The sequence below is a fragment of the Chenopodium quinoa genome, unplaced genomic scaffold (assembly GCF_001683475.1).
Source record: "Chenopodium quinoa cultivar QQ74 unplaced genomic scaffold, ASM168347v1, whole genome shotgun sequence".
Taxonomy (NCBI): Eukaryota; Viridiplantae; Streptophyta; class Magnoliopsida; order Caryophyllales; family Amaranthaceae; genus Chenopodium; species Chenopodium quinoa.
In genome coordinates this window covers 6,292,233-6,318,616 of record NW_018745684.1, presented here as the reverse complement: position 1 = coordinate 6,318,616, position 26,384 = coordinate 6,292,233, and the positions used below count along the sequence as shown (strand labels likewise).

Here is a 26,384-nt window from a genome sequence, read left to right as displayed (position 1 = left end):
GGTGAGAAAACGTTGGAGGGAAAAGAAGGCAAAAGATAGAACAAGCATAACAAATATGTTGTTTTAGCGCCAATTACCCACACATGTTTTCTAATCCATTTGAGGAAATGGAGAAGAAAAACCTCAAATTTGCAAAATTCTTACTAAGAAAGGAAATGGAGAAGAAAGACCAGTCCTTTTCAATCCATTTCCCCAGCCTTACTTTTTGTTTTTTTCTTTTTTCCCGGCCTTGGTTTTTTGGTTTTCCTAGGCAAGTGGGATAACAATTAAAGGACGGTTATGCCCTTAGTCATGGATGAGTCTAATTGCTAGAGTCCTAGAATTCCTTGTAATTTCTATGTTGAGTAGTTAATGCAAAGAGTTGGTGCCATAAATTGCTAAAATAGTTCATTATAGTATATGAATTTTCTACTCGTATTTAGTAATTTGTGCGTTAAAACTTTTTTTTTTTTTTTAGTATGACAATTTCTCAACCTGTATCAGTTGAGCAATTATGATCTTAAAACCTGAACCTTGCACTCAAAAGTAATGAAAATATATGGTGATTCATGTAGTATCGTGGAGGTATCGTGTATTAATGGATTTGGTTTCTTAATAATACAAGATATTTGAAGAAATATATACAATCACAATTTTACAGTACTTTTTATTTTGGTAAATCTAATGTTTGGTTTCTTAATAATACAAGATATTACTTGTATTACAGCAGTCAACGATATTACTTCTTTTGAAAAGACGTCAAAAGCTAACAAAAAATGAGCTTTAGTCACCACTACCACCAAGAAGCCTTTGCCTATCACAAAAAACACAAGTAAAAGTCACAAAAAGTGGTATATATCACGTTAAAGAAATTCAGCACTATCCTATTCTTACACCAATTCACACTTGCTGTTCTTCCACAAAACTTTAATGTTGCAATATTCAATGTACAAAATATCAGCTTGAACATTCAACACCATCACAGCAAGAAATTCATAATATGCCACGGAACAGCATATTGCACAGGGAAGAAAAGCAAAATCCCAGACTGCCTTCTAAATCAAGTTAAAAATAAAACACTAGTACAAAATCTAAGGTCCGATGATACAAAACCAAATCTCAGCTTTACATTCTATCTTCTCTCCTCCTTGGGGCACATCTGATGATCTCGTCAACCCTAAGGAGTCCTTCAGCTGCTTCAATAGCAGATAATAAAACAGCCTGCTTTACCTTAAATGACTCTGAGATTCCCAGAACAGACATATCTCCAACCTGCAGGAATCCAATACCTTAAACATTAATTACATGATTATAAGAGAAAAACTAGGCAAAGCCCAAAATCACACAAGGGGAGGAGGATTACAGAATTCAAAATCACAACAAGTAGTTACGACCGATTTATCAACAATTTAACCATTGATCCATGTGAATATAATAGAGAATCATGTCCCCATCTATCCAGTAAATAGGCAAACTTCACTGTAGCCTAGTATGCTAGCAGTCCAAAGATGGCCAAGGAACATAGGGCATGACTTCTCTATTTCAAGTCCAAAGTTCTAACATGCACTGCCTAACTGACAACAATCTACCTGTAAATAATATAGGTAGACGACACTGCAATAGATAAGAAGCAAGAGACTAGAGAAATATAGCCATTTTAGCATCAGTAATGAAATGCATATAGGGCTTGTTCTCATCACCTTATAAAAATAAGTTTCAGGTCTAATAAGTTCAGATCAATTCAAATAAGTTACAACAAGGTCCAATAAGTTAAATAAGGTCTAATAAGTTTAATAAGGTATAATAAGTTTAATAAGATCTAATAAGTTCCAATAAGTTAAATAAGGTCTAATAAGTTCCAATAAGTTCTAATCAAGTCTAATAATAAGGTCTAATAAGGTCCAATAAGTTTCAATAAGGTCCAATAAATTCCAATAAGTTCGATAAGGTCTAATAAGTTTAATAAGTTTAATAAAGTCTAATAAATTTAGATAAGTTCAGGTCACACCCATAGTTAAAGCAGCCAACACAGCCCATATTAGCATGTTATAGAATAAAAAATGGAAGTCTACTTACAGCTCCAGTGATCACATCTATTCCTGCAGTACTGTCTTCCTTGTGGTGCTCAGCACGAAGCTTTGAAATCAACTCTGCACTGTCTAATCCAGCATTGTCAGCAATAATCGTCGGTATCGCCTGGAGTGCCCGAGAGAAAGCTTCAATGGCATGAGACTTCTTTCCAGGAGTTTTTCTAGCCAGATCATCTATCTCTTTTGCCATGACCATTTCAGGCCAACCACCCCCAAGCAAAACTCTGCTATCATTCACCGTCTGCGACAGCACACACAGGGCATCGTGTAAAGACCTTTCAGCCTCATCAAGCACATGCTCACTGCATACAGATAGCAACATATGTTTAACTCGAGAGATACACAGGCAATAAAACAGGTAGTCATGGATAGTGCCTGTCAACAAATTTATAAATCTACCAAAAGAATAATTCACGCACACATGTAGGTAAAGATGAATTAGCCAGTTAACAGTAAATGTAAGGATTTCCAAATATTGTAAGGCCAATGCCAATGCCTTCAATAAGGCTCATAACAAGGGCAATCTCAGTAGCAAAGCGTCGAAATAATGCAAATATTGACTTCCTCAGTTCAGATTCAGATAATATAGACTACCAATTTCTATATAGATTTGTGAAGGCAAAAAAAAAGAATATTGGTCATCTAATCTGTACAAAACCACTCAGCTCTCAAACCAATAAGGAACATTCAAAACAGAATAAATTGAGCAGCAGTGCGCATAAAATTTTCAATAGCTAACATCAGAGGAACATCCTCAATATGTAATAATCCCTCCGTCCCATTATATAGTTCCTTTTTTCTTATTTTGGAGACCCAAAATGTTGTTCCTGTTTCTATTTTTGGATAGTATGTAAAGACCATTATACCCTCGGTTTTTTTTACTTTATTCATTATACTTCATACATTACCCTTGAAATTTGCACGTGCCTTGTACTTTTTTCCATTTTCTCTCTCTAACTTTTAACTATAATTGTACTTTTCACTTTTATTAATGTGCTTCATTCACTTTCTCCTCCTATTTCTTAAAGACTGTGAAAAAACACAACAGGAACTATATATTGGGACGGAGGGAGTAAACAGTCACACATAGCCAATTACATATGACAATATTATCTCAAGGCTTTGTTTATGGGCACTATCATTTCCTTTACTAACAAAGCTCCTTCGGCTGATTACTAGACACTGGACAGAAGTCACTTCTTTTAAAAGGCAATAGCAACTTAATCCAACACCACCACAGCGATGTTCCAATAAAAAGTCTAGCAGATCAGTACACCACCCTTTTCATATAACAAGCAGTAAACCAAACTTATTCCAGCTGGAAAAGAAAATTAGGGAAGGAATTCTAAAGTAAATGACTAGCATGCATAAGATCACATCTTAATTCATTTCAATAAAAATAGTTGAGAAGATGAAGGAAGATACCACTCCCTCCGTTGTTTATAGAAGTAACCATTGCCACCACTAACAAATCAAGTCACCCACACTGAAAGCTTGAGAAAATGAGAGAGGAGATGGAGAGGATAAAGAAAGACAAAATCGAGAAACAGAAAAGAGAGATCATCTGATGGTTGATGTGGGGCAGTGTTTGTTAGTAATTTTTTGCCGCAAAGATGGGTGGTGGCTTTGATGATCAGCGAAGATATGCCAGTGAGGGAGGTGGCTTTGATGAAGAATGAAATTAGTTGAGAGCTTGCGGGTAGAAGATAAAAAATGATGGAGATTGAATAAGATTAAAAAGGTGGTACTGAGTTGTAGATGATGTAATAATGAAGTATTTATAGGTTGGAGAGGATGATCTATGGTGGTGATGTTTTGATGATTAGAGGTTAAGGGAATTCGATATGTGAAGAGTTAATGAGAGATGGTAGGGTTAACTGAATGGATTTGGGTAATTCAACAAGTTATATAAATGGACAAACGCATTTTGGGTAATTCTGAACTTAGAATTTACCACAATCAGAATGGTAACAACTATTAAAAACAGCAAAAAAAGAAAAGTATTGCATCAAAAAAATGAAGCTATATGAGAGGAATACAAATGGAGATATAAATACCTAGCACCTCTCAGTACAATTGTGCACGCCTGTCCCATCTCAACTCCAGAGAAATGAATTAGCTTGTCTTCCCCAATCATAATTTCCTCGATCAGCTTGCAATGTCCAAGTTTAACAGATTCAGGATTATCAAAGGTTGATGCAATCTCCCCACCAGTCACCAGAGCAAGGCGTTCAATACCATCAAAATCAGCATGCTCGATGGCAAGCACTCCAGCATCAGCAAAGAGTTCCTCTGGAAAATTGTAGATTAACTGCCGATTAACAAAACAATTGATTCCATGACCAATAATCTTCTTCACTTTCTCCCTCATCTTGTCCTTTTCTGCTCCCTCAATCTCAGCCACCTTAGCCATTGAATCAACACGTACACGCGCCCCATAGATCTTAACTTTGTCAGTGTCCATTGCTGTGTTTGCCACTAAAATATTAGCATTTTCTATACGCTTCGGTTGTCCAACACCAATCTTCTTGTCCAAAATAAATCTGCAGTAGTAAAAAATTCACATAAGATCACAAGCCATGGAAATGAAAACTATTTCAAAATAAAATATTAATAATAATGATATAAAAATTATAAAAAATACTGATATAGGTTATATTCAACAACTGAAAACATTTTCTATTTACTTTTACTGGTAACAAATTTACAAAAACACAGGTCTCATTCTTTTTTTAATCAAGAAAACAAGAAGGCTACTGACCCTTCCTAGGTGCTATAGCAGGTCTCATTCATGCAAGTCAGTTCAGTAACTTGAAAAAAATAAAAATAACTATTAAAGTACAACAGTTTGCAATTCATATAAACTAATGAAAATCTAACACGTATCTAGAGAAACAAGAAAAGGAAACAAAACTACTGCAAATCTACAACTAGTGAATTTACAGCTTAGGAGAATATGCGTACCCTTCATCTAAAAACGAATCTCTCAGGGATCCTCCAGGTTTCTTGATGATCTGGATGGCCTCCAGGTTTGTGCTGCCCTGCAAATTGTCAAGAACACCTCATAAATACAGGATCAAAGAAAAAAACTCTACTGTCATCACACCCAAGCAAAAATACTGCATGAACACAGCAGTACGGTTGAGTTAAGCAGAAGCATCATAAATTTCATAATTAACATCAATGTGTACATTAGAAGCCATAAGGCTTTAATTTATCACCTTCAGCCTCATAACTGCATCCACTGCCATATTGGCAAAGTGTTCCTTGTCTTGGGACAATATTTTGGAACTAAGTGTAGTCATTGCGATGTTCATCAAGTCTGACCTGAATTTATCTGCATTGTATAGGAGGTCATACATCCATGAGAAATTACAAAATGCTATTGTGAGAGCAAGTTTAGAAGAGGACAGCTACTATCAGTACCTGTATCTTGTTTGTTGTCAATCACCCTCTTAAGCAATGCATTATGAGCACATTCAGAAGCCATTCTATAACCTGGATGACAAAATTTAAAACCTCAATAGTCAGAACTCAGAGCAATATGAGAAGCCACCCCTATAAACTCTATGTTGTAAGATCAGAGGCTCATATTATCAGAAACATAAGATTCTGCTGGAAATAGCATGTTTATACTAGCTAGTAAAAAGTAAAGCACACAATTTTTAACAGAAAAGATAAGCAATACGTATATTACAGACACTTGCTCAACTAAATTGAAGTAGAAGAATGACCAATCAGGGGGGGGGGGGGGGAAATATATCAGGAAAAGCCAACTATATTTCGGCATAGGATACCATCCATCGTATAGTTATGGCTGTAAGAGCGGACTGCACTACATTCAGTCACGCCGCAGTGATCCCCCATAGTTGCGAGACGAAATCTGGCAGCCAATTGTTGGCAGCAACCTATGTTTGACCAATTCTTTCAGACAGAGCCATAGGACCATAGCCTAATATGCTATACTTCTATATAGGGGAAGCTAATTGGCAGGTGAGTCTTTGTGCAGGTTACAGGAATATGGGGGTACCACCAGCCACAATTCTCCATTTTAAAAAGCAATTGGATTAAAGATTCAATTCATTACACCCAAAATCATAGCATACGAGTCTCTCGAGATAACTACTGAAACTAAACTAGTAAACTGTTCACAACTCATAGTGCCCTTAATGTTCGTGAGACTGAAAGCCGACAAAATTTACCAATAGAAAATGTGTGTACTGGCAATTGTTGGCCAGCACACAGATACAGTACCATGGATTATCACAGGGAACAGAGCCTGGTGACTTCATTACAAGAAGCATAACCAATATGCATATGCTCCAAGTTTTTTCCTCTTCACTTCACCAAGACAAAAACAATAAAAGCGCCCAATAGCCCATGCTAACGCAAATAAATCCGAGGGGCAAGTACCGCAAGTTAAATAACGATTACTCAATTTTCAAAAATCTCTTTAGTAGAACTGAGAAGCTGAGAACACAAAATATGGCAGTATTTAATACTGGGTCTCATATTTAAATCTTGAAAACTGAAGAAATTGAAATTGAATTGGTTATTTAGCATGCTCAACCAAGTGATTAAACACAACAATTATGAAAAATTACAGAGTTTTTGTTGCACTTCAAATTTTTTTTCCTTAATAGACTAGTACTGCTGCTAAATTTCCGGCAAAACGGCAACTAGCAAAGTAACATATAAAAATGACATGAGCAAGATGTAACAAGCTGGTTAAGATGCCTCCATCCCCCCACATCCGAGCACTGATACACATTACAACATGGGCACGTAATTTACTCAAAGATTACTAAATCCCTTTTCTTGAAGATGTATAGCGAGCTTCCCACTTCATCTTCTTACATTTTACAGTTCTAATATATGGGCATCTTTTTAAAGCTTCAGTCCGAATCTTCTGCATAGGGGCAGGCCACACTACACTTTAAAAGAAGTTGGGTCCAATACATTAAGACAGAAAATTTGGGCCTCACACCCGACACCAACAACAATTCAGGGCCAGACCACCAACAACAGGTCTACCAATTAAATTGGGCCGATCTGAGGTAAACTTGATTAACTCTAGCTTCATGCTATTCCGATCCCTACATTGTTCAATGCACTAACCAAACTACTTAGAGCACCAAATCAAGGAATCTAATTCCGAGGAGAAATCTCATTAACGAAAACAAGCAAATACACTAACAGAAAGGAAGGATAAACTATACTGAAGGGAAGGATCAAAGAAAAATAATTAAATTTAGCAGCAAGAGGAACATCTGCATACACACATACCAATAACAACAAAACTTAAAAAATCTTCCAAAGCTCAAATTACTAACCTGCTATTATGGTCATGGGATGAATCTTCATTGCAACGAGTTTTTCAGCCTCTCTTAACAGCTCTCCAGCCAAGACAACAACTGATGTTGTCCCATCACCAACTTCATCATCTTGTGTCTTTGATATATCTGACTTTAGGTTAAGGACAACATGCAACAAGAACCTCACTGGTCCAAACAACTTATCCTTTAATCAACTAAAATATACACACCAACGATTTCTACAAGAGTACAGACAAACATATAACACACCTCAATTTGCCCCTATGCACATGCTCAGTGTTAATATATCATTGTTTATAGTTTGCTAATTAAAAAAATAAGACTGCCTGTTGTTTCCCCAATAACAACATGAAATAAGGAATAAAATAAAGAAAGAAAAAGCTTTAAATTGAAAGATTGGGTTAGCAAGATTCATGAGAAATAATAAGCTAAATAATAACAGTGTATGATGTATTCATGTGAATCTTTCATTGCATTTGAATAAAGACAATAAAATAATATTTGGGGGGGCGGGGGGAACCTTTAAAGGATACCAATAAGAACTTTGGCTGCAGGATTATCAATGTGAAGGGACTTCATGATTGTTGCCCCATCATTTGTCACAGTAACATTATGACCTCGACCAGTTGACTGCAAAATCTTGTCCTATAATAAACAAATGGATAGAGCATAATAAGTCAATGCAGGAGCACAATCACATACATGAAATAGATCAAAAAATCTTAAAATTGAAAGTTTGGGTTAAGATTCATGAGAAAGAACTATACCATTCCCTTTGGTCCCAAAGTTGTTTTTATTAAGTCTACAATCGCAAGCGCACCAATAAATGTCGCCTAATAAAATAAGAGTTAAAAAGTATGAAACTTTGTCAGCCAACAATGAACATCCACGAACGCAAAACATCTACCAAATAATAAAAGTCAATATTTTTACAAGCAAACAATGACACGTGTCCCATAATCAAGCCTTCAAACACTTATAACATTTTTCTTTTGATGACTTATAAAATGGTGATATTGCAATATTCCCAAGCACCTGTTTAATCTATAGCAATATAGGAAGTATTAAAAAAAATGTTCCTAAGAAAATTTATGTGCTACATACACCCTCCTCTCGTCCAAGGGCTTTGATTTCATCATAGCCCCTCATTGATAGTAAATAAACATTGTGGATAACACATGATCTTTGAAATGAAAAATGAGTACCACAATTTCAATATTGTTTTATGTTTAAAATTGAACAATATTAAAATTCTTAAACTCTTAATCCATAGATATATCCAACACATTTATAGTAATGACATTAATGTATAAAAAAAGCTCTATGGCTCACTAAGGCACACCAAGGCGTTAAGGAATTCCATGTGCCTAAGGTGTGCCACAGTGAGTTTTGGTGCGCCTAGTTGAAGTGAGGCGCATGCAATAAAAAAAAATAAAAAAAAAATGAAAACCTGTAGTGCGCCTCAATGCACCTCCTCATCGAAATTGCTTTGTCTAGATCACAAAAAGTACTTAACCCCTCACACCCTAATGACATACTCTTACCCCATTTTATTGTAGATAGAAATTATATAGATACAAGTTATTTCTACATTCAGGCAATTAATTATCACATGAGGCCTCAAATATTACCTCACTGGACAAAAAATTATGAAAAGCAACAACCGGGCGAGACAATCGCTAGTTCACCTTTAAAAAGTAAAATCTTACATTATGCACAAATTTCCAATAATCCATTAGAATTTTCAATTAAAAATCCCTATACTTCTTTATCTTTGGCATGCTCTCATGCTTAATGGGGAAAAAACCACAAACATGAGCACAATGCTAAAACTAAATTTTGTTCTTCGTAAGTCTATTATTAACCCAACGAACAAGGCTATTAAGCTGCAATTAGCTGAATAGCTACTATGCATTGCTGGATCGTAAAACCAATTTTATACCCACTTTGACATCATGTTTGCCACATAAATTTGTTTACACGACACTACAAGGATATGAGAATGAAATTTGCCTCCTATGCAGAGACATTTGTTGTCTAATAGCTGAAAGCTTTATGATATTTTATTACACTAAGAAGGAAAAAAAAAACGAGTGGCAGTGAACCTAGGCATTAAAAACAAGGGATTTAATAACATGAACCAAATCTACTTTTCAAACAACAACTGAGAGATGATCCCTCTCTCCCTGCCATACTTCTTAAGAAAATGGCATGTTCCTGCAATTATGTCCAAATTTAAGATGATGCCTCTATGTATGAATTCATGAGCTATGACAAATCAGACATCCCAAGCATACCAAATTACCAATACCTAACACCCATATGGCCATAACCAAGTCAAGAAAACTACTTTGTAGTTCACATTTAGACGTCTATCCAAGCTTCTAACCCTTGCAAACAAAGCTCATCAACTGATGATTTAGTGTAGAGTAGGCGAATTCATTTTACTCACTAAAAGCCAACGAGTTGCAAAAAAAAAACTCACACGTAAGCAGCAGAAAATTATTCCACGAGTTTCTCTCCATTACATATTCAACAAATCAATCAACGTATAAATCATAATAGAATACGCATGAATCAATTGTCAACATAAACAAATTAAAAAAAAAAATATCCCTATTTTCGAGTGAGACATAACATACAGATTACACTATAATCAGCTAAACTCCAATCTAGCGAACAAGAAACTCACCATTCTAGCACGATCTCCCTTCTCCTCAGAAGCTTCATCTTTCAAGATTCTATCAACCTACACAACACCCCAAATCATACACAAATTCATTAAAACATTCAACAACATTTCAGCAAAACCCAAATAAACCGCCAACCCAGGACCCAAATCCAGATTAGTCAGAGTATAGTAAAGCATCATAATTTACAAAAACAAAAACATACCGCCATAATAGTAGACTAAAGTAACTGAAACTTCAACTCTGAAACCTCACAAACTGATTAATCACCTAAAAACAAATCAAATCGAACAATTTCAACAAAAATATCTTCATAATTAACGACCAAAACAAAAAATGTGAAACATAAATCAACATCAAAAAATCAAATAAAAGAACTATATAGTATAAATCAAAACAATAAGATTCAAAAATACGATAATGAAGCTAGATCGCAACAACAACGAAGAAAAGAGGAGAGAGAAAATGGTTACCAGAGGAGAGAGAAAGCGACGGCGGAGGAGAGAGAGTGGGGAAGTTCGAGAGTGTGTTGGGTTTCTCTGTTTCGAGTGAAATGAGAAGAAGGGTTTTCAGGTTTTTGCGATTTTTGGTGTTTGAGAAAGAGCTTGAAAATGATGATCTAGTGTGGTTGGGTGTATGTTTGCTTTGGTGAGGACGAGGTGTTTTGACCGTTGGGATTTATGTGTTTTGATGAAATGGACGGGTGATTTGAGTTTGGTGTAGGGTTTAGTTGGTCGAGGTGTGGTATGATGATTTGTGAGAGTGCAACTTTGAAAAGAGGTTTTTTAGGGTAGTGCCTTTGAATGAAGTCTTAAGTGTTCTACTACTATGGCCAAAAAAACATAAAGGACACCCATTTGATCTTTTTGATAAACAACCTATATTTATTAAAGGACACCCCCATTTATCTCCTCGATTAACAAATGAAGGATATCCCGTGGCAAAATTGTAATTAAATCCTAAAATGTGAATAAAATATTATAAACTTTGAAAAAGCAAATTGCAAAATGATAAAGTTGGTTTGGCAGGTAAAATAACATTTGTTACATTGGGTTTAATGACGTTAGATTAAATTAACCCAAGGTTAGAAGATATACTTTACCCTTTTTCCTGTTGTCTTAGTAAACACATTGGAAAGGAGAGAGAAATCTTGAAGCTAAACAATAGCGATGTAAAATTCAAAAGTTTGTCCCCTTAAATTTCTCACCCAGATGTGATGATTGACTTTTATGCATTTTGTAATGCTTTCATTCTTCATTTACCATGATTCGAATCTTTTATGTCCTTTGATTTTAGTTGATGATTAAGCAAAGTAAATACAATTCCGAGGATAATTGACCCAATCATTTGATTTTAGTTGATATTATTGAGTAATTATTGTAGTATTTGGATTGTTCGTATGATTTAATTTCGTTTAAACGAATTGAACGCACCATATATCATTCATTAGTAATTTAACTTCACTAATTGAGAATTTCTTAATTTCAATAATATCCACTCAAATCCCATGTAAATAATCAATTACTCCATTGTTTTACAAATTAATTCATACAACACATACACCAAACATCAATCAATTTTCTAGCATTTGGCGACCATACCCAGGCTGCAATTTTTTTTTTTTTTTTTTTTTTACAAACTTCCATCTTATGAACGCACCACAGCAGAGGGTTTACTCTTCTAGTACGCGACACCTGCAACCTCCAAATTCATAACCGCTGCAACAAATACACAATAAGCTTTTCGAAAATTCAAAATACAATGTTTGAAGGAGGTCAAGTGATAAGTGTACATAAGTGATAATGATGGAACTTGTAACATATACAAACCAAAATTGTACATGACTAGTATTGTAAATTAAGATACAAGATTCTATACACGAAAGAACGTTGAGATAAGTGGTACAGTATAATTTGTTGCAAAGCTTGCAATAACCTATGACGCTAACTTTTCAAGATGCTTCTATTGATTCATATGTTTTCTATATGTCTACAATGTGTGAGTATGTAAACTAGTCTTAAATTTAGGTATCTACCTCTTATGCAATAAAAAATCATTAAAATATCTATAGTACAAGCTACAACCCTTATAAATCTTTGTGACACATAAGATTTTCTAAATTACAAGTGTTGTAGTTCAAACTACAACATCTTAATTAGATAGCCACAATCTTGTGTATTTCATTTGTAGAAAAAAGGGAAAATTGACAAAAATGTTGCAACCAACGGAGAATCCAGCAAATACGAGATACACAATTTATTGCCAAGCTACTACACACAAGCCTTGAAATGTGTGAACTACATAACCCTATGGGGAAACACATTCCTCTTCTAGCTATGATGTGTGTCACTCCACACTAGCAAGCAAGTTGTTAGTATTTTGTTTTATTTGCCAATATGTCCTTTTGTTGAACCAATGTAGATGCTCTTATAGATGGGTATACAAACTTATACTGTAATAAGTTTTTCTCTAGTAAAATTATGGCTTACTGTGATATGCTTGAAGTAATGCATATGACCTATGTAGACATATGCTTGGAGTAAGTTTTTCATTTTTTTTTTTCCAGAAGTTTAGTTGAAGTAAGTTTTTCCCTCGTGTTTAACTACGATAATGACATCCTTCATTCTAAAACACATATATTAAGAAGGATGCCTTTAAGTACAAACATTCTACATTTCGAGAAGGATAAGTTTTATCTTGAGACTATACTATTCTTGACTAGTACGAAGTGGTTACTCTTCACCTATTGAATAGTTTTGATAGCGAAGGTGAGGCTTGAGACTCGTTACAAACGATATAAATTATCAATTGAAATATAGCTAGCACTCCTAATTAACGTTAATTATTAAACTAGTGCATACTCAAAGAGAGGCGAATGCAATATCTAATTTATCCCTTAATAAAAAATTACATTAGGTCACTTGGCATTTGGTCCATACCATGCTCTTCGTTATAATCAGCTTACAATTTGGACATATAAACTTAGCGTGGATTGATATCATGATGTGTTTTATATAACTTAACTTGACTTATTTCAATTAAATCAAGTTCCAATTAATTTTAATAAGCTAAATTTATAGCTCCAACAAGTTCAAATAAATTAAAATCAAATTTTTTAAGCATGCATGCCCTTAGTTGATTTTCAGTAGTTCTATTTACTATTTGATTTTCATTAGTTTTATTTGTGTATGGAAGGATAATTACAAGATTATTGATCAAAAAATTAGCTAATAAGTGCAATATTAGGTAATGTCCACTAATAACCATAGGTCCAATATGAAAACATTACATGTCATCTTTAAATGTGTATACAAATCCACTAAGGCTCTATTCACTTCACCTTAAAAAAAAATATTTAGTAAAAATAATTTCAGTTCGGGAAAAAAAAATTCAGTTCAGGAAAAAAAAATTCAGTTTAGTAAAAATAAGTCCAGTTTAGTAAAAATATATTTAGTTTAGTAAAAATCAGTAACTTTAAAGAAGAAATATAACAAAGAATCAGTAAAAAAAATTTAGTTCAGCAAAAATAATTTCAGTTCAGTAAAAAAAAATTCAGTTCAGCAAAAATAAGGTGAAATAAACAGGGTCTAAGTTGATGTTTTTCAAGGTCAATAATCCTTTTCCCAAGGTTTTCTTTTTTGGTTAGAATGAGAGGAAAAGCCCCAAAACAAATAACAAAAAGCCACATGGTAGGGCCAATTCACAATAAGACAATTAATTAAGTAATAGGGGTTATGATGATGAGCAAATGAGATTATCTTGACGTATGTGAGTTACTTAAATGAAAAAAAGGGGTTACCCCCTTACATAAGTGGAATCATTCTTTTATTTTTTAAAACAAAAAAATAAGGGTTACTCAAATGAACAGATGGAATTACTTATTTCTAAATTAGTTGATATTACTTATATAATGAATTGGAGTTACTTTAATGGACAAAATGAGGTTACTCTTACGAATAAATAGGGTTACTCATATATATAAATAAGGATTATTTTTATAAATCAATGTGGCCACACCGCGTGGCTAGCCACATACAAGACTTACTCAACAAATAATGGAAAACAAGCTAATAATAATAAAAGAAAACTAACAGTAAGCAAAAAAGGGAAATTTAAGCTACATGTACAACCACCACCAATCAACCATTGAACATCGACACCAGGTCACATACACAATCTAAGAGGTCACACTAGATCTTCTAAGAGACTGCAATGAGGGTCTTCTAGAATAGCCAAAATGATGACAAGATTTTGAGAAGAGTGAATTCCAAACCTGTTAACCAACCCTTTTATTACTAGAAGGGGTATTACACATCCCTACCCTAAACGTAAATACAAGGATACATAATAAAGAAATAACAACGGACATACCACTATGTATATAAACCTTGCTTATTGTTAAAAATAATTTCCATATAACACAAATACTTTATATATCAATCAATCCAGTCCCAACATGAGGAAGCCCTAGTTTCTCAACATTAGAAACATAGGGTGTTTCTCAAAATGACATTTTTGTAATAAAGAGGAATTGTATGAATTTTTTAATTTTTTTTGTACTTTTTTTTTGTCCTTTTCTTCTTCTTATTGCTCCATCTTCTTCTTCCTCCTCCTTCTTCTTCATGCTTTCCTCCACTTCCATGGTAGTAGCTTGTGAATCACTACTTTTACTACAAATTTTTGGCAGCTTCGCCGCTAAATAAACTAATACCCTAATAGAAAAGGGAGAAAAGAAAGGTATGGTTAATCCCTAAAGGAAAGGTTGCGTCCTTCTCCGTTGAAGACCTTCGCCAAATTCGATTTACCCATTGAAGTTTCTAAGTTTCTCCATTAATGTTCTTCTGTTCTACAGTCAATACTTCTGGTTTTGCTAGGTATGAGAGATTTTTTAGACAAAATTACAACATTAGCCCAATTATTGAGTGGAGATGAAGAATTTGCCCCTTTGAGAAACACTCTATGTTTCTCATGTTGAGAAACTTGTACTTTCTCGTTCCAACACCCTAAATTTGATGAATCACAATTTTTTATATTTCCAAAATGATGCCTTGAAATGTGTTTTTGCACAAATAACAAGGTATGTACGAAATACTTCAACAATCCAACCTTCTCAAAGGTATACTCAAAAAACCAAATTAAAGTGTCGATTGGTTACATTTGAAGTTTTCGCTTAATCCCATCATACACGAAGTGTAAAACAAACGAAAAATTAAAAGGGAAAAAGCATGGTAAACATAAGGGATATACAAAGAATACAACAAATGGAGAAGTATAACTATGAAAGAGAAGAATCAAGGTTAAGTGAATAAGTGGTAGCGATTTGTTTTGGTTGAAGAGTCGTCCATTACATTAATTATTGTATTTGTTTTATTTAGGTAAGGAGAAGAACCCTAGATAAACCTCAACCCTCACAATTTTAGGATAAGAGGATCCCCACCTTCAAAATGCCTATCTTCTTTAAAGTGTTACTAGTGGAGATTCAACCCCCAACCTCAAGGTTGAAAGATGCAATCTTTCCCATTAAACTAAGATTAACTTGGTATATTAATTACATAGTACGTAGTATTTGTTATTAACGGAGTCTGTTAAGGGGCGTTTGGTTCGCAGAGTGGTATGAGTTTAGAATCAGGAATGAGGCTAAGGTGGTATTGGGCTGGAACTTGATACTTAATACCATGTGTTTGGTTCAATTCTGGAATGGAATCTCATCCCCGTAATACCATGTATTTGATACTTAAGAGAATGAAATGAGCCAAACCCACCTCCCCCCAGGTTTCGAAACCCCATAATTCATGGATTTGAGGTATGGGTTTAAAATTCATACTTTTGACAACCAAACATGTGGTATGGGTCATTCTAAACCCATACCTCATATCTGTATTCTGCGAATCAAACGCCCCTTTAAGTGGTAGCGATTTTCTTAATATACGAGTAGCGCTACACAGAGGGACACAGAAAAAGGATAATGCCAAATAGACAACGACCAGCATTGAACTTTGTCCACAACTCGATAGAGAGAATCTCAATAGATGAACCTAAACAGCTCGATACGCCACACGATTTCATACACTACAATTTCATTGGTCATTAGTTCGACTACACAATTCTGGCTTAAAATTCTGTCATTTTCCCTTGTTTCACAGCTGAAACAAACTGCTGTTCTGTTGCCATTAATTTTATCTGGGTTTTCTGAAAACATTTTCAAATTCGTATTAATTTTTATGGGTCTTAAGATTTTAGCTTAATTTTGCAGAATTCCAAGGAATTTGAGAATTGGGTTATTTTTATTTTCCGGGGTAGAAAATGTTGCCAGTTTGCTCAGCCACCCGCTGTTCTTCTAACTCACAGGTAACAATAATATAATGCTTCAGAATTTTATTTTTTTTAGCTGAATTTGGAATGATCATATTTAATGCACTATTTAGTTGTAGTTGATTTGGATTATTATCACTATTAATTAGTTCAAAAATTGCTAATTAGTTTTGAAGCTGTTTGTTTAGGTTGATTAGTATAATTAATCATATTATGCTGTATATATGTTTCTTGGGAGTAGGAATTATTAAAAGTTCAAATCTTTTGATGTCTCTTATGAAATGCATTTTTTTTTGTTGTATATAGAGGCTATAAAGCACAATGATGTAGACGAGTTTCGGTATTAGGTCTTGTGTATCATCACTATTATTCCCGGGATTTTAAACGACTAAGCTAGTTGACATCCATAAAGAAGTGCAGAGTAATTGCTCCAAAGAATGGTCTAAAAATTAAAGAGATGATTGGGGTTTTATCTTTTTTTTAACAATGAATATCATTAGGCATTTTGCTCTCTAGGATTGCAATGCAAATAAAAGTTTGAAATAGTTTATTATTGATCAACCATATTGGTTGTGCAGATCTTGTTAAATGATGGAGTGCGATGCCTTACTCGAACGCAAAAAGTGTTTGGTATTCAATGTGTTTCGGTAGACACAACAATTCCTAGCTTGTCAGGTGGTGTTTGTCCAGGGGCATGCCTTCAGAAAGAAGCTGCAAGTTCTCTCAGTTATGACTTTCATGGAGGACATAAGACATTATTGGATGGATGGAACTACACTACCGGAAGGATGAGTGCTTCGTTTTTTAGAGGTGGACAACATTTAACTTATGTGGAGGACTCTTCTGCCTTAGTATCACAAGAACAACTAGGAGACAACTTGGTGAATAGTGCTGATATCTTGCTAGAATCTTCTAGTGAAGGGCCTGTCTCGATTTTGGATCGTGTTGCTGACAGCACTAGTAACGTGCCTGATACCTCTGGCATCACTGCTGAGCCATTGCCGTCTTCCAGCAGTAGTTTTATGAATATTCTCTCTCAAACAAATGAATCAACAAGAGCTTCATTTGGTGAGGGGGAGAATGCCTTGAATAGCTCTGTGGATAAGATTAATTCGACGATATCAGACATTGTCAAGGATGGCAATCAAGTAATTGAAAATCTAACCACGAAAGTTCTCTCTTCTTTTGATCAAGCTGGTGAACTTACTAAATCTAAATTGAGCAGCCTTCCAAGTAACCTTAAGGAATCCAGTAGTAAAGCTGGCATTGTAGCTCTTGAGTTGTTAAGAAAGACTATTTTTGTGGTTGAAGATTCTTTGGTTAAGGGGAGTAAATTTGTCTATTATTCGTATGATACTTCCAAAGAGCTTCTGCCGCCGGAGATCCAGAATGCACTTAAATTATTCGAGGAGAAAGCTACTCAAATATCAAGGCCAGTGGGGATGGTTTTCTTACAGGTGATGTTAAGTCTTAACTTCCACTTCAAGTTTCTCTCGATCTGTTTGTGAGACTTGAGTTGAGCCAGTTTTTTGTTGATAATTTTTACTGGTCAATTGTTTCATCATGATAATAAGAATATGATACAGTGTGTTCTTCATGCCTAACTATTATGATAGGCTATATATGTATCCTTTTCTATACAAACATAGGTTTGGATCCAACTGTCACTTTAGTGCTTTTTGTTGTGTGGGTGATTCTTTTCATCTAAATCCAATTACCACCCTGCGGCAATCATATGTACAGCATTAGTACTAAATTTGTCATAGACTGACTCGCTTGAATGTGCAATTACATTATTTATTACTTCGTATTTATCACTTTAGTAAATTGCCGATTATGCTTCTCACTCTGAAAACATGGATTTTATGAGCAGGTTTATTCTGCCATTGAAGGACTGGAGAGAAGCTTAGGCCTAGACCCCTCAGATCCTATTGTCCCATTCATTCTTTTCGTTGGCACTACGTCTACTTTATGGTATTGATGTTGCACTCCCGACTCTGATATTTTCTCCCGGTGTAGCCTGGGGTCATTCCATGCTTTTACAGAAAATTTATGCTGTTTACCAGATTTGTGCAGGGCTGTATATTGGCTGGTCACCTACAGTGGCTATGCTGGAGATTTGTCTCCTGAATTGGCTTTTGAGCTCGTATCAGGGAAGGAAAGTGCTGTTCTTGTTGATACCAGGCCTGAGGCAAGAAACCGTTTTTTTCTAGCCTTTTCATATTCTACAGAAGTGATTAGCACCATTTTTTTTTTTAAATTTTTTTTTATTGAGGTTTATGTGATTACTGGTGTATCTTTTTGTATGAAGGATCTGAGGCAACGAGATGGAATCCCTGATCTTAGAAGATCCGCTCGATCTCGATATGCAGACGTATCCATGCCCAAGGTTTGATTTACAGTATTTTGTTGAAGATTTCATACATTAGTGCTTTTTATACATGCAAAATATTGATTCTTGCTGTAAAATCAAGAGATAGGCTGTATAGTTTACTATACTTAACTTACTAAGTTAAGTAAGTATAGCTTACTATGTGGCAGATAAATTCTAAATGCATTTAAATTTCTTTACTGTCAGATTGATAGTTCTCTAAGGAAATTAATGAAGAGCAGCAGAGACCTTGATGACACTTTGACGGCAGTGGTGATTCGGGATCTGAAGAATGTTAAAGTATGCTTTTACCCTTGTATTTTTTGTTATTTACCAGAGCCATTTATTGATAATTTAAAGCAAAAAAACCTTTACCAATCCTCTTTACCCCAAAGGCCCAAAATGCCCTAAACTCTGTTTCAACATTTTGAAATCTTCACGATACAAGTCTTTGTCGGTGACATTATTTTCTGTACACCTTTTCTTTTCTTCTTTGTTTTTTCGAAAATTTTGAGAAGCTGTTTTCTCTACAAACTTATTATTTGGCTGCTATGCTCCTGAGAGTAATGATGCTGTCTGAAAATTTTGGGGTTAACAATTAATTGTTGTCCTCTACTTGGATGTGCTGTAGCCTGTAGTCTTCCCAGCAAGTGCCTTGGTGAAGTTGTACAAAATTGCAACAGCTAATGATACCTTTCGACATTTTTAAGAACATTGAGGAAAAAAAAAAAGGCAACTGCGATGGTTTTACTTCATCTAGAATGGTTATCATGAAATGATTTAGATCAGTCAACTTTTTTTTGCCTTTTCTTTTTCAATCCCTAGCCATGCACATCCTTTTTTCTATTTGTGCAATACGTATTGATGAAATGTCAAACTTTTTCCCCCCTTTACATGATTACATAGGAGTTTGATGCAAAAATCATACAAAAGATTGTTTTTTCTTGTTTTGTTGTTGATTTGTATCTTACTGAAACAAACATTTATCAACTTGAGCAAATCTTTTGGGGTAAATATTTTGTTCTTTGTAAAAAGTTTGATGGCTCACCCTACATCCTTAGATTCTCTTATAACACCTCTTACTGACATCTCTTCATGGCTATTATTGCATCTCAAATTAAGTCTTGTGTTATCTATAGGACAGATCAAAGATCATAGTTATGGATGCTGACGGAAGTCATGCAAAAGGCATTGCTAGATCCTTAAGGAAACTTGGGGTTAAGGTAAGTTCTTTGTATTTCTAGGCTATACAAGTCTTTACTGTGATGGATCTTTTAGTGATTAAACCTCAACAAATAAGATCTCTCTCCCAAATATCAATTATCTTTGGAGATGCTTGTCTCTGTATGTTCTTTGTTTTGTTAACCATCTCCTGTTTGTGAATATTTTGATCTCATCAGTCTTATCTGTTTTATATGTACCAGAGACCATATGTCCTCCAAGGTGGTTTCAAGTCCTGGGTTAAAAATGGCCTTCGTGCTAAGGAGCTGAAACCTGAGACAGCAATTTCTATCCTCAATGAGGTAGTCTTGTGCAGTTCCTAAATTATTAACATTTTCCGTAGGACTATCGACTATGGGATGGAATCAGTGGATCCATTTTCTTAAAAAGCGATAGTCTTTTGTCAATTTTTGTAGGCTTCTGAAATTGTGTCTCTGTGTTGAATTTGCTGAAGTACTAGAACTTTCGTATTATTAGACTACTTTTTTGCCATCTGCCAATATTGGTATATGTATTACTTATCCTTCTTGAAGTCCCTACATATTAACAATCCAACAAGCATCTACTGTCTTTCTTAGTATGGAAATTAAAATACTATATTTGATATCTTTATTTGACTGGTTTTCTAAGAAATCAACACTAAGATAGATGGCAGGTCTCTTGGTCAAGTACTGCTGTTTCATCTATCTGTTCTATGTATGAGAAATGCGTAGGGAGGGATGAAAGAGGGAATGAAGGATTTCTATGGCATTTTAAGGTGACTATTTTGAATTGGGATGGGTAAATGCAGAAGATTTCAGAGAAAAGTATTTATTGCTATACAGTGTGATGTGTGTTGGAGAATAAGGGCTGTTCATCTGTCCAAGAACGGACCGGACCGATTAAGCTAGGACCAAACCCGGACCGGACCGAAAAAATGGTCCAAAACCCGGACCGGACCGATTGTAGAATTTTTATTAAAAAAAATAATCTAAATTTTAAATAATTTATGAGAAACTCGAAAAAATAAAGGAAAAACAATATTTTAACGTCTTTTTTTGTATGTTTAGTACAAAAAAGCTCATATGGCTAAAGTTTTTCAAGCTTGTTAAGGATAATCTTAATCATTATTAAAGGTTTTATGTATAATTTTAAGCAAAAAACCGGTTTCTATAGGGTTTTAGACCGGACCAGACCGAAGACCAGAAAAATAAATTTGATTTAGGCCAAATCCAATTCGATCCGAAATAAAATTTGGTTTTTGATTTTTAAATCCAATTCGATCCGAATTTCTAATGAATCCAATCCGAATTGAAATTCGGTTATTTCGATCCGATCTGAAAATCCGAATTAAAATACATTGCAAATTGTTAGGGACTAAAATAATTATAAAAATAAAAATGCAATTTTAAAAAGCTTAGTCTTAAATACATAGTTGTACATGATTAATACAAATATTAAAAACATAATTTTACATAATTTATATTATTGTAATTATCAACATAATTTTACATGATTAATATAAAGCATCCTTATTTGTAAAAGCATGGTTTCATATTTCAGTTAATTCGGTTTTTTGGATCCAAACAAGGTTAATCCGATCCGATCCGAAAATCCAAATTTTCAAAAAATTTCAATCAGATCCGATCCGATTTAAAGTTTGGATCCGATCCGAATTAATAATTCGGTTTGGATTGGATTGGATTTCGGTTTTTATCCAAATAATGGACACCCCTACCCTAGATAAATATATGAGCATGTGTCTTTACTTTTGGGTGATTAAGAGTACCATTCACTCATGCAATTACTTGTCACCAAGCGATCCATGACGACTAAATTCGATTCATATTCCCAAATGATTATAATTTCACACATTGTAATTTGGTACTATCTAGGCTGGTTCAAAGCTGATTGAAGCCCAAGGCGAATCTTTCTTTGTCCCTTAGCAAATTTTACCAAATCACTAAGTCAAATCATATCTTTCTTTGTCCCTCAGCAAATTCTACCAAATCACTAAGCCGAATCATGTAAAAGTGCTTATAATTGCGAGGATGCTCCACATCTCTGAGCTGGACTGAGTCTCTCAATCATGGATTTGAGTCAATGATTAATGGTGGTATTATGGTTTGAAATTTTATGTTGTTAGATATTTTGGGGGAGAGGGTGGTGGGTGTTCGGTGTTGGTTTATTCAGTGAGTGACTATTTCTGTTGTTTATTAGCATATAGATGTATGAGTGTATGTGCCCTCTTCAAAAACACCATTTCATATGATTTATGAGTTTATGACCATACTATTCTAACCTTTTTCAGGAAGCTGAGGCAATCCTTGAAGAGTTGAATCCTACTCCTGTGCAAGTATTGGGGGTTATTGTGGTAAGTTCAGGTTATCTGCATTGAATAAAACCATATAAGATTCAGTTGTCATTAAAGTTTTTGGTTAAACAAGTAATACAGCTATACATCTTCCAAATTATTCTGGAATTTTTTTGCTTATTGTACCTTGTATGCACAATTCATTTGATATCATTTGCTTTGATGCAGGGTTCTGTTGCTTCATTCTATGCATTGCTAGGTTTGTTTTCTTCATCCCTAATATTAGACTAGTAGAGTTTGTAATACCACGCACATGAGAAGTCATCTCTATAAATGAAACAAAAAAACAAGTTTCTTTTTCTATTGCTGCTGTTTATGTAACAAAGTTAGCTTTATTTGATTTCTCTGTTTTCTGTTGAGGTGTAACTGCTGTTTCTTTTAGCATATATAACTGTTAACACTGTTATCAATTTGCTTTGTAATTTGCTAAGAGGACATTATGTGGTTTCAGAGTGGGAGAAAACTCTACAACTCATTGGTATTATTGGCCTTGGTCAGGTAAAGTTCCGTAACTTTGGATAGAATTGTCACTATCTATAACAGTACAATGTTAGAATTAATATTAACTTGTTTTGGATAAATAATCTTCACGTACGAACATTGAATGAGGACTCATGCATGTTTTTCTTGGGGATAGAAATTTGATTGAGGGACATGTATCTTTGTTCAATTTTTAGAAGCTCGTATAAATTCTGATGTTGAAATCCTTTGATTATATAGAAGATTACAATGTGAATTTGTGAAATTTGGGTTAATTTTGCCAAAAAATGACTATTTGTGCTTTTGACTCTTGACAATGCAAGCAGCAAATTTTTTATTTTTATTGGAAGATAATAATCATTTTGCCTTCAAGTGATACAACAAAGTATCAACAAGCTGCCTAGCTAGTACTTCGTATTTAACTACTCAAATAACTCCCTCATCCAGTCTGCCTAGCTAGGTGGCAAGACTAGCTTTGTGTGTGGGATTAGGAGTCTGCTGATGCATATCCCATATGGATCTCACATGTCATCGTAACTGTATCAATTTATTTGGATGACCAGTGGCCCGGTGCAAAGCAAAAAGTTCCAGTTATATATACGTTCTTTTTCCAAGTGATGCATCAAAGTAACTAACGGAATAGCGCAATGTTTAAAAGCCATCTTATCTGAATCTTTGTGCTACTGAGATGCTGACCATGATGAGACTATACTTCATCTACAGCTTGCAAACGTGTCATATCTTGCCATGCCTTGTTTGTGTTTGAAGATAAATGGATTGGGGAACCTCAACACTAACCCAAACCCTTTGACAGTAACTTTCTTTTTCCATGTCCGGTTCGTGTCATATTGTCGTGTCATATTAGAAAGAGTTAGCCTCATTCTAAAGATTTATCATTAATTCTGTAAATTATTAGTTATTTTTCTCAGGCGGGTTGAGTCATGTTGGTTTTGTGTTAGGAATCTCAACACTAACCCAACCTGTTTAGTTAAATTTGTCATGTCGTGTTGACTCGTTTAATAAATTGGATCGAAAACCCTTGACACTTTGTTATTTGTGTGTCTGGTCCGTGTTGTGTGAACTTTTGCTGGCTCTAACTCCATTTTTCAATATGCCATTGAGGAACTAATTGAGGCAGGAACCTAATTCGCCTATGCTATAATAGTATAATATGTGTGTGTATATAATAATGTTTTCCCTAGAATATTACTAACTATAGTAATGTTTAAGTGTGTGTACTGTTGTTAATGATGTTCTTGTGATGTTAGTGATGTTTTAAAGAATTTTTATTGCCCTGATGGCTGTTACCTCTACTTCACTTTATATACTTATTATATTTCTCCTCCTTTTTTCTCCAACATAATAGACCATATATCGTCGAGTGACTTCTTATGAGGATTCTGAAGATTTCAAGAATGATGTCAGGTAATGTCTTCTATACTTTACATTACCTAATGAAAGGTTCAATCAGTTCCAACTTGATTGCTTTTTCTGGTATGCTTTATTCTTTGAGTGGTTATTTATTCAATTTTCTCTCTCTCTCTCTCTCTCTCTTTTTTTTTTTTTTTTTTTTTTTTTTGGGAAAAAGGGATAAGATATTGACTGATGCTATAAGCAGCCTCTCTGGAGATAATACTTTCACATTTTGTGTTCGAAATACTTTGGCATCAAAATAAATTAGATGATAGATAGCTTTGGGTGTTGTTCAAGCTTTGTAATTCCATAATTATCTCGATGTGAGGTTCCATAAACCAATGTGAATTATTCCTATTTGATCTTACAAGAAATCCAGTTGAAATGACTTAGAAGGGTCAAAAGGACTTGAAATGACTTGTGAAAACCAGTTGCATTCATATTTGTTGTACAGTAGCAGTCTAGCAGATGGCCCTTCTTGCATAGTAGATTTAGATCATTGAAATCAGCCTCTCTACACCATAGGGCAGTAGGGTTAAGGCTGCGTACATATGATCCTCCTTTACCTTGCTCAAAAGGTGAGACTCTTAAGGCACATTAGAGTACCGTTCATGTCGGTGTTAATCAAAGCTGAGATAAAGCACTCTACTGCAGTATGTATATTCTTACCTAGATATATCAACATTGCAATTTACAGTGTTTAAGAGTACTGCTGTTTTACTTAGATTCACACTTGATTACTAGATATGTCATTGATTGAATATGTTGCCTGCCTTTTCTGGTTCATTTCACTCTGAAATTGCTTTCTTCAATAGATTTATCTGGTTCATGTAATTCGCTTCCTTGAAAATCTTTCCTTTAATACAATTCAACGTGGGTAACTGTACTTCCTCTAAGAGCTGGGTAGGAACTAGGAAGAAGATTATCCTTCTTACATAATATACACAAAAAGTGCTCAACTTTAGATGTCTCTAGCATTTCATAACATTTTAGAAGTATGCAAAGACTTGTCATCCCATGTAACTTGAAAGTTTAGCTTATCACTACGCCGCATGTTTTAGTGTGGGTCAACTTTTTCTATTAACGATGTTCCATTTGATTTTGATGCTTCTGTGAAGTTTGTTACTTTCTCCGGTGAAACTTGGAGCACAGGCCATCTCACAGGCTACTGGAAAACTAGAAACTAACGGCAATGGACTTCCAGTCTCTCCATCATCATTAGATATCCAAAATCGGGTGTTGCAAGCTGCAGCTAAACACGAATCCCAACCTTTTGACATCGAGGAATCTCAAGACTCACTCCTTAACTCTACCACTGCAGTCGATGAAAATGTAGGCCAATCAGAGGCATAATTGTCACGTTTCTATGAACGATTGTATCTTGTACAAATGAGAGCTTGGATCATCATGCCGAAAATGACATGAGCTCTTCCATCGTATTTGTTTATCAATTGCACATTCGTTCACTTGTACTGCAAGTCACAATCACTTTGTAGATATTACTATGCCATGAGAAATAAGGCGAGATTTTGGGTTTGATATAAACTTCGTATATAATTTTTAGGATAATTTGTAAATTACCACTCAAAAATAGTATCAATTTCTAAATAACCACCCAATTAAAATTTTATTTTAAATTACCACCCATTAAACTAAAAAAACGCTCAAATTACCACCCACTTTGTTTTTCCGGTGGAATTTCCGTCAGTGGGCCCCACTTTTTTTTTTCCTTTTTTTCTGGCTTTCTCACTCTCTCTCCCTGATTTCACTCTTCTTCTTCCTACCTTCTTCCTTTCTTCTTCCCAACCACCACCCCTACCATTGCAAATTATCCTTTTTAATTATCAAAATAAGCGCATTTCCAACTTAGAGTAACATAAGATACATAATTATCATACAATTCCCCACCCAATTCATCTGCAACAAAGTTACTAAAAATGCTAATCAACCCACGAATCATTATCCAACAATTGCTGTTAATTTTTGATTTGGCTTTGGTTGAGTTATTAAAGGAATTGGCATCATTTCTTATATTTCGTTGGAATGCTAGACTAATTGTTGGATAATGATTCGTGGGTTGATTAGCATTTTTAGTAACTTTGTTGCAGATGAATTGGGTGGGGAATTGTATGATAATTA

The 26,384-nt window shown here is 34.6% G+C and overlaps 2 protein-coding genes across 2 annotated transcripts; one reads left to right on the top strand and one right to left on the bottom strand.

Moving 5' to 3' along the window:
• Positions 1–812: 812 nt before the first annotated feature.
• LOC110718237 (T-complex protein 1 subunit beta-like) lies at positions 813–10,714 on the bottom strand. Its single transcript, XM_021897062.1, has 12 exons — positions 10,569–10,714; positions 10,301–10,365; positions 10,098–10,154; positions 8,173–8,238; positions 7,939–8,050; positions 7,403–7,531; positions 5,496–5,567; positions 5,291–5,406; positions 5,034–5,110; positions 4,127–4,612; positions 2,056–2,371; positions 813–1,251 (listed from the first exon to the last, which is right to left on the bottom strand). The coding sequence occupies exons 2-12, from the start codon at positions 10,304–10,306 to the stop codon at positions 1,105–1,107; spliced, it is 1,584 nt and encodes a 527-aa protein (XP_021752754.1). The 5' UTR covers positions 10,307–10,365; positions 10,569–10,714; the 3' UTR covers positions 813–1,104.
• A 5,338-nt stretch (positions 10,715–16,052) lies between these two features.
• LOC110717360 lies at positions 16,053–25,790 on the top strand. The gene is made up of 13 exons (XM_021896033.1): positions 16,053–16,443; positions 16,986–17,864; positions 18,281–18,381; positions 18,484–18,598; positions 18,719–18,796; positions 18,986–19,078; positions 19,918–20,001; positions 20,203–20,301; positions 22,290–22,352; positions 22,521–22,551; positions 22,804–22,850; positions 24,199–24,257; positions 25,364–25,790. Exons 1-13 carry the CDS (start codon positions 16,399–16,401, stop codon positions 25,596–25,598), a joined length of 1,929 nt encoding a protein of 642 aa, XP_021751725.1. The 5' UTR covers positions 16,053–16,398; the 3' UTR covers positions 25,599–25,790.
• Positions 25,791–26,384: the final 594 nt, after the last annotated feature.